This window comes from Armigeres subalbatus, chromosome 2, assembly GCF_024139115.2.
Source record: "Armigeres subalbatus isolate Guangzhou_Male chromosome 2, GZ_Asu_2, whole genome shotgun sequence".
In the NCBI taxonomy this organism is placed as follows: Eukaryota; Metazoa; Arthropoda; class Insecta; order Diptera; family Culicidae; genus Armigeres; species Armigeres subalbatus.
The window spans coordinates 213246229-213264480 of NC_085140.1; the positions used below are offsets into that span (position 1 = coordinate 213246229).

Here is an 18252-nt window from a genome sequence, read left to right on the forward strand (position 1 = left end):
TTTTTCTGCACACATATGTGCGTTAAACGTATTGAGCGTGATGCAGCACATGTTGTAGAGGAATTCTTTTTCGCGACAACCATCACATCGAATCAGTTCCGCCAGATCTCGTATCAGTCAACGTTCTTGACCACATCCAAATGTGTTACGATATCAGACAGTAGAAATATCTGTGCGTCAATGGTGCAATGGTAATTTCTTGCATATAGTAGTAATGATAATCATTTTTTGTTTGACACAAATTTACTGTATTTTTTGTTATTCGACATTTAGTAATGACAGACAATTGGCTTTGATCTCAAGCTTGTTCAGCTAAACGTGTTAATAAAAATATAGCAATAGTAGCTAAAATATCAAATACGGTTCAAGAGAAACACGGATCCAACATACCAAAGCAAATCACCTTTTTTTTTGTCATAAATGTACATTTGAACTATCAAGTATTTGTAAGCCGTCGAAATTTAAATGTACATAGCATAAATGGAATTAAAAAAAATGACTTAAAGTTGGATTACCGTTGTCATAGCAACTACTAAATATGGGCGGAGAGCATAGATTTGAAAACATAATATCTAAGATGCTGTAAGCATAAATTAAAAATAGCCAAGTCTGACATATGTCATCTTCATTGCGATTCAGAGGTGAGTCAGCCGAGGGCTGAAAATTATGTTAGTGCAGGGATACAATATTCGGCAGATAATGCTGAAGTTGTCCTCTGTGATCGAAAACTTTGTCGACTTCCGTGGGTATAAGAATATGCATGGTAGCCACATCATACACGAATGAATTAATATTAAATGATTATTTTTGTTTGTAAATTTCGCTATGGGTTAATGGTTGAAGACTAAATAGTGCAATGTCAGTATAAAGAGGGTTAAGGAGAATAGGTTTAATGTTCCGGTGAATATTTCTTTTTTGGTTGTCCTAAAGTCTTAGCAAAAGGAACCCAAGCATTTGGATGAATTAGCTAAAGTGGCATAGACGATTAAATAGTTCCTCGCCTGTGGAGTGTTCATACAAATCTCAACTTGTTGCTCAACTTGGACATTTTTGCCTCGCATTTTACTAGGTATTGATTTTCCCATGAGGATGCTATAATTCGTTTCGTTTAGATTTTCAGCTCCATTCAGATGCTATTACGTGCCATCATCTCATAGTAGGATGCCGTTTTGACTTTGTTTCACACATCGTGCAATAATTTCGTTGCTCGTTGGGCGTACCATCGATCATCGATCGCTGCATCTTTCACTTAGGTATTGCCGGAGTGGGAGTATCCATGAAAACCCGGAGCTTTTATTGCCAACGTGGTGCCTGCTCGCGCTGATGCAGTGGGCGTTCGAGTGTGGGGTTTAGCAATCAGCGATAAAAACGCTGGGAGGTGCTGACACGCTTCACTGATTTTCCCGATGATTGATGCTTTACAATGATGCTGCGCTGGAATAATTCAATTATGTTGCAATTGGTCGCTAGGTTGGTACATTCTCTCTTCTGGGTTGAAGGTTCGGAGGGATTATGCTAAAACATGATTCACCGTTCTGCTGCTGTGCGCACTGTGTGTCCCGCAGTAGGAGAAATGTAAATGAGGTCGTTGAGTTATTTATGACACATGGAGTTTGACTAAACTGCGCTTGAAAGCTGCAGAAGCACTGCCTTTCTTGAGTAGTGTTTGCACAACGAAAAGTGCATCCACTTCACTTGCCGCGTTTGCTTTATCCGTGAGGAAAATCCGTGCATATTTTACGCCGGTTGTTGCTGTTTATAGCACTTAACCGATGTAAACATATTATAAAGAGTTTAGCATAAGGTACTCTACCATCCGATTTTGATTTGCACATTTTGCTTTTGCGGAACAAGTGAGAAAATATGCAAAGCAACGATGATTATGCCACTTATTATTAATTGAGTTTACGTTACATTTAAGCTTAGTCATTTCAGGAGAGGTATGTTTAGGAACTTAGTAATATTACATGGTTGATACTTTATTTTATTTTATTATTATTTCGTGTAATTCTTAAAGGCCAATAATGGATCGACATTTCAACAAATTGTGCGAGAAAATCATAGATCACACATGAACCATTTTTCGCTGGGTGGCCCATGTCTGCAAATCAAGATCACATAAGCGGACCACCATCGGTATTCATCGGCCTCAAGTGTGGTGGATAATTGTTTGCAGAAAAAACTTCAGTGTCACTTGCCAACAGAAAACTGAAGTGCTTGCAAAACTGCAACGGTCAGATGGTTGAGTTGTTTGAATAACACACTTACCCGGAAACCCGATCTCCTTGCTTGGGTAAACGATCTGACCACGGTGTGGCAGAAATACGAAGGGAATTTTCTCCAATGTTGAACCGCTGACAAATGGTGCAAGGGTGCATTCTGAAAATTAAAAGAAAAAGAGAAGGTGGGATATTAGAGCCAATGATGTAATAACGATTTTGTTTTTATGTTATTCTAGATTGTTTGCTAACATTTAATTCGGGCATTGAAAAAGGCAAAAAATAATCATGCGGACTGGGTTTGCCGGCTTACTAAGGCTAGGGTCATATCCTGCCAGAGTCTATAGCGAGGCTGAACGTAGTTCAGCTGCATAGTGGACAAATGCAAACGTTCAGAGGATCGTGAGGCGAGTTCTATACTGATGTGCCTTTTTGTAGGATGATTTGGATTTTTTTTATTTTCGTTTTTTTTTAAATATTTGGATTTTTTGTTTTCGTTTTTTCAGAAAAGTTGTCTTCGGGTGACTTTTAGAGCTAAGAAAATGCAACTTTTGATGTATAAATTTGCTCAACATCTTTTGCCGATCAAAAGTTAAAATCATTTTTCTGTCAAAATTATGTTTTTCAAAAATTGATATCGGGGGCAAATCAATAAAATATATTTACACGGTATTTGGAAGAGCAACTTATATTTTATATTCTGTCAAAAAATTGAAGATATGTTATTTTTTATCTCAAGTTTGGCCAATTTTACTAATGCCATATTTTTTCAAAAAACAAGAAAAGATACAGACGATGTTGTTATAGCAAAATACGCGTTTTGAAAAGCCCCAAAAGTCACACCCTAATCCCAGTAAGTAAAATTGGTTTAAGGTCACTCCTCACGGAATCCAAGTTTAAAGTTCGCGTTTTCGAGGGCACACCACTCGATACGGAAGCAAAGCACAACTGTCATTTTTATTATTTCACTTGGATTCCGTGAGGAGTGACCTTAAACAAGTAAACTTAAAAGTCACTACAAAAGTTTATATAGCAAAGTTGATTGGAATAAGCTGCACTATAATTTGTAGAACATTTTTTTGTCAATATACCGCAAAATACCTTGAACTGGAGTGTATGCATTGGGTGGGGTGAGAGCCTCCCTCACAGAGTGGGAGGGGCTGCTAAAGCTGGGTAGTAGTATTGGTGGGATGGTTCCTTCTCTTCTATATAGAGCGGAATGATTGGTTTAGTGTACTATATTTGGTTTTACGTAGTTTACGTCAAGCGGTCGTGTCTTGTATACAACCCTATTTTTTTTTCTAAAAGTATAGTTTTAGCCGAAAATGGAATTTTTCTCGTTAATCTTGCAACAGGGTGATATTGACAACGACAAAAAAAGTGTTAAAGATGAAGATTTTTTATTTTTTTTTCACTAATGTTCCTTCTGTAGACTTTTGGGGCTCTTTGAGATGCATGTTTTGCTATAAGTACATCGTCTGTATCTTTTTCCGTTGTCGAGATATATTAATTTATTTGAAAAATATAACATTAATGAAATTGATAAAACATGAGATAAAAAAAATAACATATCTCCAATTGTTTTATATAATAAAGAATATGAGTTGCTCTTTCAAATGCCATATTTTTTGTTTGCCCCAATCGACGATATCAACTTCTGAAAAAACGTAATTTTGACAGAAAAGCGATATTGAGCATATTAACACATCAAAAGTTGCATTTTTTAACTCTTAAAGTCACTCGAAGACGACTTTTCCGAAAAAATCGAAAACAAAAAAAGAAGATCAAATATACTGTTTTTTTAGGGACACCCTAATGCAAGTAGGTAAAATTACTCTAAATCAGCCAACCTAAGAGCTACAGAAATTTTTTTTAGCAACATTTTTTTGGAATAAGCTGCGCAACAATTTAGTAGACCATAAGATAGATGACAGTATTTCGTGAAATATTTTTTATTTTTTTTTTTGTATAATGGGTCACCTTTTTTATAGGATTATAATGATGACCTTACTATTCCGAACAATTTTGTAGAACAACATTTTATTTCTAAAAAATATAGTTTTGGTGTAAAATGCATCTTTCCGCATAAATCTGTATCCTGGACCATTGTGCATTGTCACTCCCTACGACGATAGTAAGACAGCCTGTTATAAGGATTTGTGTAGAATGGCAAACGATACTCCATGAGGAGTTGCATACAGGATAGTGATCGCTTTGACTAATAGCTTATCCTCTGAGAAATTCCCGGAGATTCTAGTCAGGATGGTCGAAGGATTGTTTCAGAAACACGACCCATTGAACTGGCATGCTACACCGTATAAGTCAGTCAACGTGGTGGGTTGGTGACTAACGATGAACGCATAATTGAATAAGGCATCAGCTCCGGAGGATAAAATTCTGAACCAGGTTCTTATGAATATGAATCTCGCTATCTATGTCTTTATGCTCTGAAGTTGCCTTTAGAGATGCTGGATCTCTCAGGTCGTTGAAAATGGCATTTTTGCTACTTCACATGCCTGGGAAACCTCCGGAAACCAGACCAATTCGCCTACTCGACACAATTGGTCATTGCTGGGATGATGCCGATTGACATATTCCTAAAAAAAAGATGCGGAATACTTAATTGACAGGGAACCCGGGCAGAAGCCGTGAACAGAATAACAAAACATGATATGGACTTGATTGAAGAGATAAAAGAACAGGCAACAATATCAAAAATTTGCACCGAAATATCATTTAAATATTAAGTTATGCTATGGAAAAGAACAAACTAATGGCACATGATATTGATCACTTCTTGCCAATAGCATAACTTGATCTTCTCATAATATTTTGGTGCAAAATATTGATATTGTTGTCTGATCTTTTATCTCTTATATCAATCATGTCCATATCTCATTTTGCTATCTTATCAACATTTGATATTATTGAGTTATTTTCTTCTACTCGGGAACGGTGCAAGGGCGACGTGTCTCACGCACTCACGCACTTCATCTCATAGCTCCTATTTCCATCCCATCAAAAACAAAGCAATGGAAAGGAATTTGGTTTGTTTATTATTTTTGTGATTTTTTCAGCAGTGAGCACGCATGTTGATAAAAAGAAGCGATGAAATTGGTGCCGTATTTCTTTGTTTAGCGATGAGATAGATATATGTACAGTGAGATGGAGATCGGAACATTTCCCCTATATACCTTTTCATCGAAAGAAATTTAATCGAATGAAATTTAGTCGAAAATGAATTTTTATTTCATTAAAGACGTTAGGCATTTGGTCGAATGACGTTTGGTCGGAAGGACACTACGTTGAATGGATATTTGGTCAAATGGACATTTCGACACTGTTGTTTCATAAGGGCGAATGTCGCAAACGTAAACAATGCCTTTTCCTGCAAATTCCTAAACAACTAGGACCGCTCCCAGATAACAACCACATGGAACTGGTGGCGCTCCGCACCTTCTATCGAAAGGAAGTGGAAAATACAGCCAGAAGTCTCTAATCTTCGTGAAATCAGCAGAAGAAGTCAGAGGCAACTGAATTTGAGTAGATGTCATCTGAGAAGAGAACCCGAACAATCACATAATAAAATTCTTTTCAAGCTTTAAGATTCGCAGCCGAATAAATTCGACGTTTCTGTAAGGATGTCCGGAAGATATAAGTCCAACATTTCGATTAAATGTCCATTCGACCAAATGCTTCCTCGACTAAACGTGCTTTCGAGATGTTTGACCAAATGTCATTCGAGTAAATGTAAATCATGATCCCATAGCGTAGTTGGCTACACGTTCGCATTATAAGTGAATGGTCATAGGTTCGATTCACAGCCCCTCCAACAAACCCTCGTCAGTCGTGTGGGGTTTGAGTAAAATGCCTTTAGCGTGTGGTAATAGAATCACACATCAGCGTGTCAATCGGCGAGCAGCAAGCCATGACTTTTCCTCTTGCAGTCAGACCTCCGCGTGCACACACATCCATTCGCTGCCATAACATCGTTCCGGCCATTTAGGGTCACACAATTTGGCGATCCTGTCAGTCTATATTTTGATGCTGTCGCTGATTTCATGAGGTGAGCTGAATTCAAGTGGTTAAATTGTGACGAGTGATATATTTCAGTTTGCAAAATCACAAGGCGCGTCTCGAAGACCGTCGGAAAATGGTTTGTGGCTTGCTAAATCACAAGATGCGTCTTGAAGACCGTCGGAAAATGGTTTGTGGTTTGCTAAATCACAAGACGCGTCTCGAAGACCGTCGGAAAATGGTTTGTGGTTTGCTAAATCACAAGACGCGTCTCGAAGACCGTCGGAAAATGGTTTGTGGTGGCGCGTCTGAAAGACCGCTGAAAAAAATGGTTTGTGGTTTGAAGAACATCAAAGCCTCGCCTGGAAGACCGTAAGAAATTGGTTTGTGGTTTGCAGAATTACAATGCGCGTCTGGAAGATCGTTGGAAATGGTTTGTGGTTTAGAAAACTATAGGGCGTGTCTGACACGCTCGGCTACAAAGCAAGACCATGCTGAGGGTGGCTGGGTTCGATTCCCGGTGCCGGTCTAGGCAATTTTCGGATTGGAAATTATCTCGACTTCCCTGGGCATAAAGTATCATCGTGTTAGCCTCATGATATACGAATGCAAAAACGGTAACTTGGCTTAAAGACCTCCCAGTTAATAACTGTGGAAATGCTCAATGAACACTAAACTGTGAGGCGGCTCTGTGCCAGTGTGTGGATGTAATGCCAATAAGAAGAAGAAGAAGAAGAAGAAGGCGTGTCTGGAAGGTGGCCGAAAAAATGTATTGTAGTTTGTGAAACTACAAGGTGCGTATGGAAGACCAACGGAAAATGGTTTACGATCTAGACAATTTCATAGTCCTGCGAGCATTGATTTTGATTAAAACAAATTTAGATATCATGAAGCCACTTGGCGACGTACATGAGTCTACCAGTTGAGCTATGATATAACGAAATCAGAGAGAAATGGAGAAACATTCAATGCTGTACTGTTCGAAACTGTTCGGAAAGCCAAATATATTATCTAGACATTGGCTGTGATTTAGATTGGATTTGGATTAGATTTGGATTGGATTTGAATTGAATTTGGATTGGATTTGGATTTGAATTGGATTGGATTTGGATTAGATTTGGATTGGATTTGGATTGGATTGGATTTAGATTGGATTTGAATTAGACTTGGACTTGGATTAAATTTGGATTAAATTTGCATTGGATTTGTTTGAATCGAATTTGGATTAGCATGGATTTTCTCATCTTTATTGGGTTGTTCTTAAATCTTATTAATTTTGAAGTTCAACACCGCTTAGTTTTGGATCGCATCTGGGTTTGGAATGTTTTTTTTTAAGAAATTGTCATTGTATTTGACAAACGAAAGAAGGCCATTGGCTTCGTAAACTTGGTGTTGTCTAATCATCCAACGAAAGTATGAATCACGTTTTATCTTTCGCGACCCACAGTTTGGGAACCCACATTCTGAATCATTGTTCTGGTATTAAAACCATGATGTTGAGTCAAGTTTATTTTGGTGTGCAGTTTTCAATGGAGTTAACCGGTTGCTCAATTGCAACCGATGTTTACCTCACTTAAATAACCCTAGAAGCTTTTTTTTGCGTTTTTAATGAAAGAAGAAGGGAAATGTGGAGTTTGAGTAAAATGCCTTTAGCGTGTGTTAATAGAATCACACATCAGCGTGTCAATCGGCGAGCAGCAAGCCATGACTTTTCCTCTTGCAGTCAGACCTCCGCGTGCACACACATCCATTCGCTGCCATAACTCGTTCCGGCCATTTAGGGTCACACAAGTCGCTGGAAAGCGTAGTCTGTACGGTGATGCGCCTTACCGACACGGCTGCCTGATGACGACTGATAAAACTGTCCTTCTCGGAAGCATTCCTCCAACGTACTTCGATAAATGGTAACCGAATACAGCAACGATCATTGGATTCACCATATGGAAAAATGAACACAATGGACGCACGATACCATGAAGTGGCAATGACAACAATAACGTACACGCCCGTTTCAAATCACTCAGAGACTGAGTGAAATTGTATTGCCGTCTCTTTTATTCTCACGGAAATCTCATTCATTTTTCGTAGAAAGTGGAACTAATCATTTTGAGTAGTTCCACTTTTTACAAAAATTGAGTGAGATTTCCGTGAGAAAAAAGACAACAATAATTCCACTCAGGCTCTGAATGATTTGGATATTCAAAATAGATTCTGTACAGCACAATATCACAGTAGATCACGACACAGCAGCGGTTAAGAACACTGAGTGCTGTAAATGCCGGTCTACTCAACCGGGAGCACTTCTGAGACTCCCCGAATCAACTGCCTCAGGGTCGGCACACTCTCGTAAGTTTACCGCGGGACAGGGAATTTTCGCACTTGAATAAAGGAAAACCTACCAGCACTTTTCATCTAATTTCACGCTTTTATTGGCTACACTCCTTCTAACTTTCCTCCCACTTCCTTATCCACTAGCTAACCTTACAATGCGGGGCCCCTTCCTTCACTCCACAACCACTTCCTCTCCTTCTCCACGTTCCTGCTCTCTCTGTCTCTACGGATGGCTTCGACCACGTCTGGTCACGTTCAGCGTCGTGGGTGGCACCAAGGGTTCGTCGGCGGATAGTTGACGATCCAGCTGCGCGTCCTAGACTACCGATATGTTGACGGATCGGTCTTCGGCGATTAACGGTGCCGGAATCTACCCGGCGAAGGGGTTCTAGGACGACACAAGGACTCCCCGGGAACTGGGGCCGTATCGTAGATACAGCGGTCGGAATAGCGACACCACGGTGGAACAACGGGGTCCTGATTTTCCTCCTTCTGCTCACAATCTGGTAACTTAAAACTGTTTGTATTTAGACTTCTACTTAGCGCTTCGCACATCTAGTCTTGTTCACAACTGCCGGGTAAGTGAACGACTTGTCCCAGACCAATCAGCCCCAAGGTTCATGACCCCATCTCCGGTCATCGACTTTTCACAGTCTCCATCCCTTTTTCGTGCCACCCAATTGTGCAATCCATCATGGCCGCCCGCTCCCAACTCCGTATCCTGCGGCTCCTGGTGGTGGGTTGAAGAAGCTTGGTGTGTGGTTGGTAGCAGTTAAGGTGGTTGCTCCTAGTGGCTATCTTCTTGTATGCCAAGTGGGCCTCTGCTGGGGAAAAACCTTCAAACTCACACAAAAACATCCTGTCATACACATTTACGATTATAGAAATACAAAATCTCTTCGATACACACAATTAACAAAACCAAACACTTACACTCTCCCCAGCTCAGGTAAAAATATTTACAAAGTAAATATTTTTATCTACACATTCACACTTGCATCACTGATCACACGTACCTCTGAACCTGCACTTCACAAATAATTAACACCAGGACAAATTCACATTCACTGACGGTAGTTCATGAAACATTTCACATGTAACATACTAGATTAAGACGGGCCACCGAACAGTAAAAAGTATGCGAAATTGGTTATTATTGTAATCGAGTATCAGGGTCATAAGTTTTCATCATCGAACTAAATCGACTCCTCTCAGTTTGATGACTTGTAGTCAGTACTGACCATCAACGTCTTTTGACTCTGGTCTCCAGCGATCAAATACCTAGGATTGTTATCCTGGTAACCTCGAAATAATAAGCGTTCTATTTCACCGATTGCTCAAAAAGACATTTAAAATGAAATTATGATAAAATTGATTAAAACATGCAATATTTCAACTACTAATAAAACAAATAAAATAATAAACTGGAGCTTATATACATATTCATAATGATAAAGTCATGCAAATAATACATGAAATATTTTATCCGAATTGTCGGACTTGCATTCTAGTACTTCATTAACGATATCGTTATCAGTGCCTTATCAGTGTGCGTGGATTCGGTAGAGATCAGAAACCTGTCAAAATCTGTCAAAAGTGGGTATAATGATTTGGTGTTCACATGTGGATTCGTGATATGAGGTTGTAACAAGGAATTTTGAAGAGCGCGCGTAACGAAACCTTAAATTTATCTCTTTTTTAATCCGCGGATTATATTGGCCAATTGATCCTCGATTGGTTTTGATCTCGTTAGTATTCTTATTTGAAATTCCTTGTTGAAAGCTCATTTTCTTCGGCTATATTCACAAAGTGAATATTCTCAGGGTGTAAGTATTGCTGCGGACCTGACAATAGTGCAGTATCCAGACAGCAATAGTGATAATAGTGGGTGCTCATTGAAAACTGACAAACGGACTTAATTTTTTTACAGTAATTTATTGTGAACTTGACCTTGACTTTGAATAAACGCATACGATTCTCTACCTACCGCATGTACATAAACTTGCTTTTCGCTTGAATATAACAAAGTTAAGAAAATTGCTTACAACTTTGCATGCAAGACAATTGAAATCCAGATAGCAAACATTGATAAAATTATGCTTTAGATTTTCTTTTTATTTACTATTCCTACAAAATAACGAATTAAAAAAATTAAAAATCATGCTAAATCTAAAAAAAAAACAATTTCTACAATTTTAGACAGACATGCGACAAAAAAATATTCTACGGCCGTATATATTCACAATATGTACAATTCATTGGACGCATTATAATGACATCCACACACTGGATTCCCGGGAATAATCTGTGGTATGACTCAATAGGGGACGATAAGTATTTTTAGATAAACAGTTCCTATAAAAATAATTGCTCTACTCCCCATCCTACACCTACGATTCGAACTTCAATTTAGCTAGCTTTAACATCATTCATTTTTAGGTATGCCATTCATGCTTTCAAGTCAGCGGCAGAAAATATGCCTAGCGACTTTCCCTGCGAGTCAGAAACCTCGTAGGAGCTAGTACCGACTTTCCTGACGATGGTACACGGCGTATACTGAGGCCCCAGTTTCGCGTTGAACTGGTCTCCAGCGGACGACTGACGGAAGCTTCGTTTGTATACGCGTTGACCCACATCGAACGATGGTGAGTATCGCTTATGACGAAGGTCATACCGCCTCTTCGTGTCTTCGTGAGCTTTCCGAAGATGATCTCTCACTAACTCTCCTATCTTCTGGTTAACTACTTTCAACCTCTCTACGCGTTGTTCGTCACTTAGTACTTCACTTCGGTTTAGTTTGTGTTCCGAACCCTTGCAGGTGATCTCGTTGCCATATATCACGCAATGAGGACTGAACTTTGTCGTTGAATGAATTGTGTTGTTGAGCACAAATTCGATTTCCGATATTTTTGTGTCCCACAGTTTTTGGTCCTGTTTTACATAGGAACGGATCATCGAATTAATAGTCCGATTGAGGCGTTCAGTCGGATTGGCTTGGCTCCTATGCCGTGCATTAGCCCAATGCTGTACCTCGTATCTCTCGAGCAGACTTTGGTAATCTCTTGATAAAAAGGTAGTAGCATTGTCGGAGATGACAATTTGTGGAACAGAGAATCGCCTAAACCAGTGCTCTTCCAAAATTTTGCAGAGGGATACAGTCGATATCTTCTTTACAGGAGCAAGCAGGCAATACTTAGAAAAGAGGTCCATGACCACCAATAAGTGAGCGTTGCCCTGCTTGCTTCTGGGAAGAGATTGAATATAATCCATGCAGATGATTTGGAATGGTCGGTTTGCGACTCTCTGCTTTCCCATTTCTGGTGCAGTGGACACGGTTGAGTGTTTGTTTTCTTTGCAGGACTCGCATTGCCCGATATATTTCTTTATATCGGCGCTCATGCGAGGCCAGTAGAAACGCTGTTTGACTTTCTCAACACATTTGGAGAACCCTATGTGGAGATTGTCGTCATGCTCCTTTTTCATTATTTGATTACGGTTCGTTACAGGAACACATTGTTTCCATTCAAACTGGTAATCTAGTAGATCAGATTTTGCTGCAATAAACTTGTAAAGGGTGCCATTCTGAATTTTAAAATCGATGTATTTCTCAGGGTCATCTTCCACGGCTTTAAAAGCTTTTTATACCACCCGTCCTCAGGCTCTTCATCAAGAGTCTCGATTGATCGGGAAAGCGCGTCGGGTACGATGTTTTCTTTTCCTTTGCGATGTCGGATTTCCATATCGTACTGTTGTAGTTCTATACTCCATCGGCTGAGTCGAGAGGAGGATCGCCACTTCGCTCGCATTATGAAAGTCAGAGCTGAGGAATCGGTGACTAAGGTGAACTTAGTCCCCTCAATGTAGCCTCTGAACTTTTCGATGCAACGAAGTGCAGCGAGACCCTCTTTCTCCGCCGCATGGTAGTGTAATTCTGCACCTTTGAGCTTTTCCGAATGATAAGCGATTACTTTCTCCTCTCCATTTTGAATTTGTGTTAGCACACCCGCAATAGCGTTGTCGCTCGCGTCGGTTTGCACCGTAAAAGGAAGCAAAAAATTAGGGTTTGCCATTACAGGTGCTGCAATTAGCTTCTCCTTAATGACCTCAAATGCCTTGTCTGCTGCCGAGTTCCATTGCACCCTCTTTGGCTTGTTTTTCAACAAGTCAGTGAGAGGTGCTGTAATTTCACTATAATTTGCGATAAATCTGCGGTAGTAATTAATCATACCGAGAAATCGTCTTAATTGTCTAACTGATTTCGGAACCTGATATCCTAAGATCGCTTGAACGCGATCTGGATTAGGCCTTAAACCATCTTGCGACAAAATGTATCCAAGATACGGTAATTCCTGGCAACAGAACTTGGACTTATTTAGGTTTATGCTTAAGTTTGCTTCCCTTAAGCGCCTTGCAAGGTCTTCAAGCTTTTGAAGATGTTCTTCAAAAGTTTGGCTGGCGATAACAATATCGTCTAAATAGACAAATATTGCCGGTTCTAATGCTCCATGGCTCAGTACACGGTCCATTAACTTACTCAGAGTAGCAGGACTGTTTACCAATCCAAACGGAAGCCGTGTGAATTGGAACAGCCCTCTACCTGGTATCGAGAAGGCCGTGTACTTGCGCGACTCCGGGCTTAATGGAATTTGGAGAAACGCCTGTGATAAGTCAATGGTAGTCAGGAATCGCACCTGACCTAAGTGACTCAAAATTCGATTTTGGTGTGGTAATGGATACGCATCCCTTTTAGTCCTTTCATTTAGTTTTCTGGCATCTAAGCACAGCCTAACCTCCTGACTATCCCTTTTTGCAACAGGCACCACTGGTAAAGCCCAATCTGAATCAGATGGCTCAATGACACCTTCTTTAATCATGTCGTCCACCGCTCCATGTATTTTGCGTTGAATTTCGGGGCTCCACGGATAAGGATTTTTCCTTACCGGATCCGCATCCTTGTATTCGTCTTTCATCCCGATTGTGTGGACGATCATGGCCGCTCCCAACTCCGTATCCTGCGGCTCCTGGTGGTGGGTTGAAGAAGCTTGGTGTGTGGTTGGTAGCAGTTAAGGTGGTTGCTCCTAGTGGCTATCTTCTTGTATGCCAAGTGGGCCTCTGCTGGGGAAAAACCTTCAAACTCACACAAAAACATCCTGTCATACACATTTACGATTATAGAAATACAAAATCTCTTCGATACACACAATTAACAAAACCAAACACTTACAGTGCCTACCAAATAAATATATGAATAAAAAAAATGTCAATCAACGAAATTTCCTAAAGTCGACTACGATGAAGTATTGGCAAAATAATACAGATAAAATAATACATAATAATATAGAAAAGAGGATATTTCACCATCGGTATCTAATATTTTGTTATTTCTGTAGTTTTTCGAACTTTCTTATAGTTCTCCCGGGCTTGGTGGTCATATGGCTACCTTTTCTGCCTCATACGCAGAAGGTCGTGGGTTCAATCACACGCTCATTCCATGCTTCCTACTTTGTATCTTTCCACATATTTTTCATAGTCTAGCAATCGCTAGAGGTGGAAATGGACTTTCATACCGTTTCCATCTACTATCCTAATCTTGACTAGTTCGAACAGGTATCTGTTAGAATTCGAAATGAGCGAAAAAGCTCGTTTCGGTATCCAATTAGAATACATCACCTTTTCATTACTATCACATAATACCAACCCTTTAACCAAGACGAACTTCTGCCATAGAACCTAACCCCCAGATTCCAATAAAATTCCGCATGAACTCGTGGCGAGTGGGCGAAAGATTGCATCATCAATTCCTTCCCATCCCCGATAGACCGTGAGGACGTAGCCAGCTCCGTTATCGACCATTTTAAATACTAGAGCTCTCGAATTGTGCACATTGAGGTTTGAGAGCAAATCCCATGGTTCCATCCATTGGTTCCTACGAAATGCACGGTCATCATGATCATGGTCATGCTCATGCTTTCTTATAGTTCTCCAGAAGTTTCCGTTTGTTCAGGAGAAAAATCCTCATTTGCTTCCGTTTTCGTTTCTTCAGCTACTGACTGGAGTTTCTTACGTCCACTGCATTCCTCCAATCAGATCATCCATGTATCTTGTGGATTATTGAATCAAATTTAACCAAAAATCTATTGACTTATCCATTTTACTAAATTACCTATTACCGACTTATCATGCTGAAAATCACTTTCAACATTCGACTAAATTTCCATTCGACCAAATATCCTGTATCCAAATATAACTGTCCCAAAGCACCTTTAGGGGTATATAGGGTCATCGTAAGAGATCTCCATCCTGAGCGGCTGCTCATTTTAGCTTTGACCTGGGGCCAGCTCAGATTCCTGTTTACTTCCTCTATTTCTTTGTTGAGGCTATGTCGTCACGAGCTACTGAGTCTGCCTCTTCTGCGATGTCCTGATAGATTCGAGTCAAGCGTTTGCTTGTAGATTTCGTCTTCGCTACTATTTCGTAGTGACCCACCTCCATTTGCGCTCTTGAATTTCTGTTGATATCGGTTTTTGATGACATTTTCGATTGAGCTCAGCATTTGAGGTCCAGTTGTGAGGCCTCCATGCCCGAATTATAAAACGTAGACGAATTATAAAGTGCGACATTTCAAGAGAGCCAATTCGTTGTTCAAGTAGAAACGAACATGGGGCGCCACAATCAAAGATGTTTGGCTTGAAATTCGAAAATTTCCTCTCAGTGTTCAATATACACGTTAAGATTTTCTCACATTAAATTATCATTATGTTTATGATAAGAAAATTATTTTGAGCTTTTTAGTGGAATGTCTTCACTTGTCATAAGACGAGTTTATACCATCCCATTGGCCAAGTCAAGATACAATTAAGTGGTGGAATTCAATGGGATGGTATAAACTCGTCTTATGACAAGTGATTATGTTTATCTTTTCATTTAATTACACTTGTAAGACGATTTCGCCAGTATACTGCATTGTATAAATTAATGTGCCGATTGTAACATTAATTCATGCCATTCATGTGTATTGACAGCTGTGCGGTCCCCAACACAAAATGACCGAGAACAAAGCGTAAATCATCACCTCTCTGTGGGGGCTGCCTATTCGATTCTGTTTTTTCGCACTTGTAAGTTTGATAAATTTGTTATCATGGCTTGTTATGATTCAATAAAGTTTTGCCTTTCTTTTATCAGTGTTCGTTATCTATTGAGAACGGTTTCTGTAAACCCTGTACTTAGTACATTAAAAAAGTGACACAAAGTGCATTAGCGGGTCAATCATTATCCCAACTTCATTTATGAAGTTCATTTCCGAACCAATTTGTTCGGAACCAAATTGAAGGCATGGATTCTGCGGATGTCGCTTGAAAAGGTCAAACCGAGCAGAACACCTTTGCATTCTTTGTAAGTATAAATGCTTATTATTTACCTTCGGTTACATTATGGTCAACATATTTAGCAAAACGTTTTCGACACAATTATATTTTATTAATCACTGCGGTAACATGAATTACCCAAAGAGATGATTAGTTTATGTCGATTTCAAACGCAGTTTACGTCTAAACCAAACCTAAATTACTTAGTTAAATCTGCGATGTGCATTGATCTGTCCTCCTACGCGATACGGATCAATGATTTAATAAACCATAAAAAGAAATCCCCTATTGCATTAAAACATTGCACCCGAAGGCATTGAAACGTTCCACCCACCATAAATAGCAACATCGACAATCGACCTCAACTGATGGAATTCTTCACCAATACAAACGGCGCTCATGCATGCAAGTTTCCTGGCGAAAGACAGGCTACTGCGCGATCTGGCGATTGAACATCTTTCGTTCGGCGCGGCCTACTTTTCCGGAGCAAAATCCAGTTACGCGAGCGCGTGGTCCTATCAGCATTTTTCGCGTCAATCAATTAAATCGAATACGCTTTTACGCCCGTAAGTATGGCATAATTATCTGCATCATTAGCCTCGTCATTCTGTCAATGTTTCACGAGGAACAGGGATTTGCATTTCCTGGCCAACGCTATTTTGCTATCGTTTTAGCACCGCCAATTGTGAAGACACTGCTCTGGTGGCGCGTGTGCAACGTACCTTTCGATGCGCATCAAACTCAGAAAAGGCGAACCTTCGCGAGGACAAGATTTTCCATTGCCCTGGAATACGTTTCCGTACCACAGCCGAGGTACGACCATTTCTCGGATTGCCACAGATTTGCAAGCGTTCCGCGCATTATTACATTTACCTGTTTTCCGTATGATTATACATTCTAGTGCAAACATACTTGATGTACCGTCGTGCGCGCACTGCATCGTCTTCTCTGTGATGGGCGTCCGAAGCGAAAAACGATCGCTTAAATAATGATCTCGCAGCGGGTGGTGAAGGAACGGTTTTTCTTCTCTGCGACAAGACCTTGCGACCTGTTGAGCAACCGGAGCCCCCGATCCCACTATGGGTGATCTGCAGACCAAAAATCGAACCCTTTCTTAAACCTAGCCTTCTTGTTGTGCTCAGGATTAATAAGGATTATTAATACAGTTGAAAGTATCGCGCTATCTACATCAAAACACGTAAACATATGTAAAATAGCAAATGTCCTAAATTTTCCCATAGTGCAGATCATCTGCCCAACCATCTACCAACTCCATCCGATCTCGTGCACTCTCCCCCAATCGCGTCCCCAGAGCTGGCGTTGTCATTTATTTTACCACCTGTGCCGATTACATTATTAGCCATAGCCATTATGCACATTCGTGGCGTGGTTGAAAAAGCTGCGGAACCGTTTGAAATGTTTGATTTTGCAGCGTACTGTCCACCACCGTTAGCACCGGGGTGGGATCCCTTTTTGTGATCTTCACGGTACAGCGGCACGTTTTGCGCCACCACAGATCTCATCTCTGCCGAGGAGCGACACGGCGAAAAAGAACGCGATTATTAGCGACACAAGTAGAGTACGCCGCGCCGTCTGGGTCGTGGTCGCTGAGGATGCCCGGTGTAAAAAGTGGCAGTCATATAAAATAGTCGCTTTACACGCATCATTTTCCAATAAACATCTCTGCTATGCACGAAGTTGGCAGATCGTAGCAAAAAAATGTAGTTCAGATAAACGTAGCTCGATCCGGTTGTTCGAAGGAGTATCACCGCCGTATGCGAAAGCTATGTAGGATCCTAACAATTTACAGCCCAATTGTTTACCAGCAACTGGTTCCGCAGTTTGTACAACGTGCGCAGTAGGATGTGTAGCTGATCATGGGCATCGCTTCTTGTGGGACCGTTTTTGTGTTGTGCGACGATTGCTTGTTTGATTTGAAAAGGGTCATTTTGTTTGCGTTAAGCCTACACTTGAACGGTTATAGCTATGCAGTTAACGTTCTTTTATTATCCCGAGATCGAACGGTATAAATATTTTGTAATATGCGAAAATATGAGTACTGCGCAGGCAGTGCTAAAAATGTAAGCCGTTGGTAAATGCTCATTTAGTTCGTGATCATGATCTGATCCAGCAAATGCATGCACTAAAGTTAAGGCAACAGTTACTAACGTAGTTAATTGACCTATTTTTTGTTGAAGTGTTTTACACTTTTGCAATAAGCTGTTTTTGGTGTATCCAATCAATTTGGTCATTTTGAGAATTAAATAGATAGGACAGACGAGCATTGTACTACTCGTAACGCTAGATAACGCCAGATTGGA

General features: G+C 40.3%; 1 protein-coding gene across 1 annotated transcript in view; it reads right to left on the reverse strand.

The window, feature by feature from the left end:
- Positions 1–18252, reverse strand: part of LOC134211611 (uncharacterized) — a 220307-nt gene that overhangs the window by 83632 nt on the left and 118423 nt on the right. Inside the window, exon 5 of the mRNA XM_062688666.1 lies at positions 2269–2379. Coding sequence (XP_062544650.1) covers positions 2269–2379 — 111 coding nt within the window. The remainder of the gene's footprint in view (positions 1–2268; positions 2380–18252) is intronic.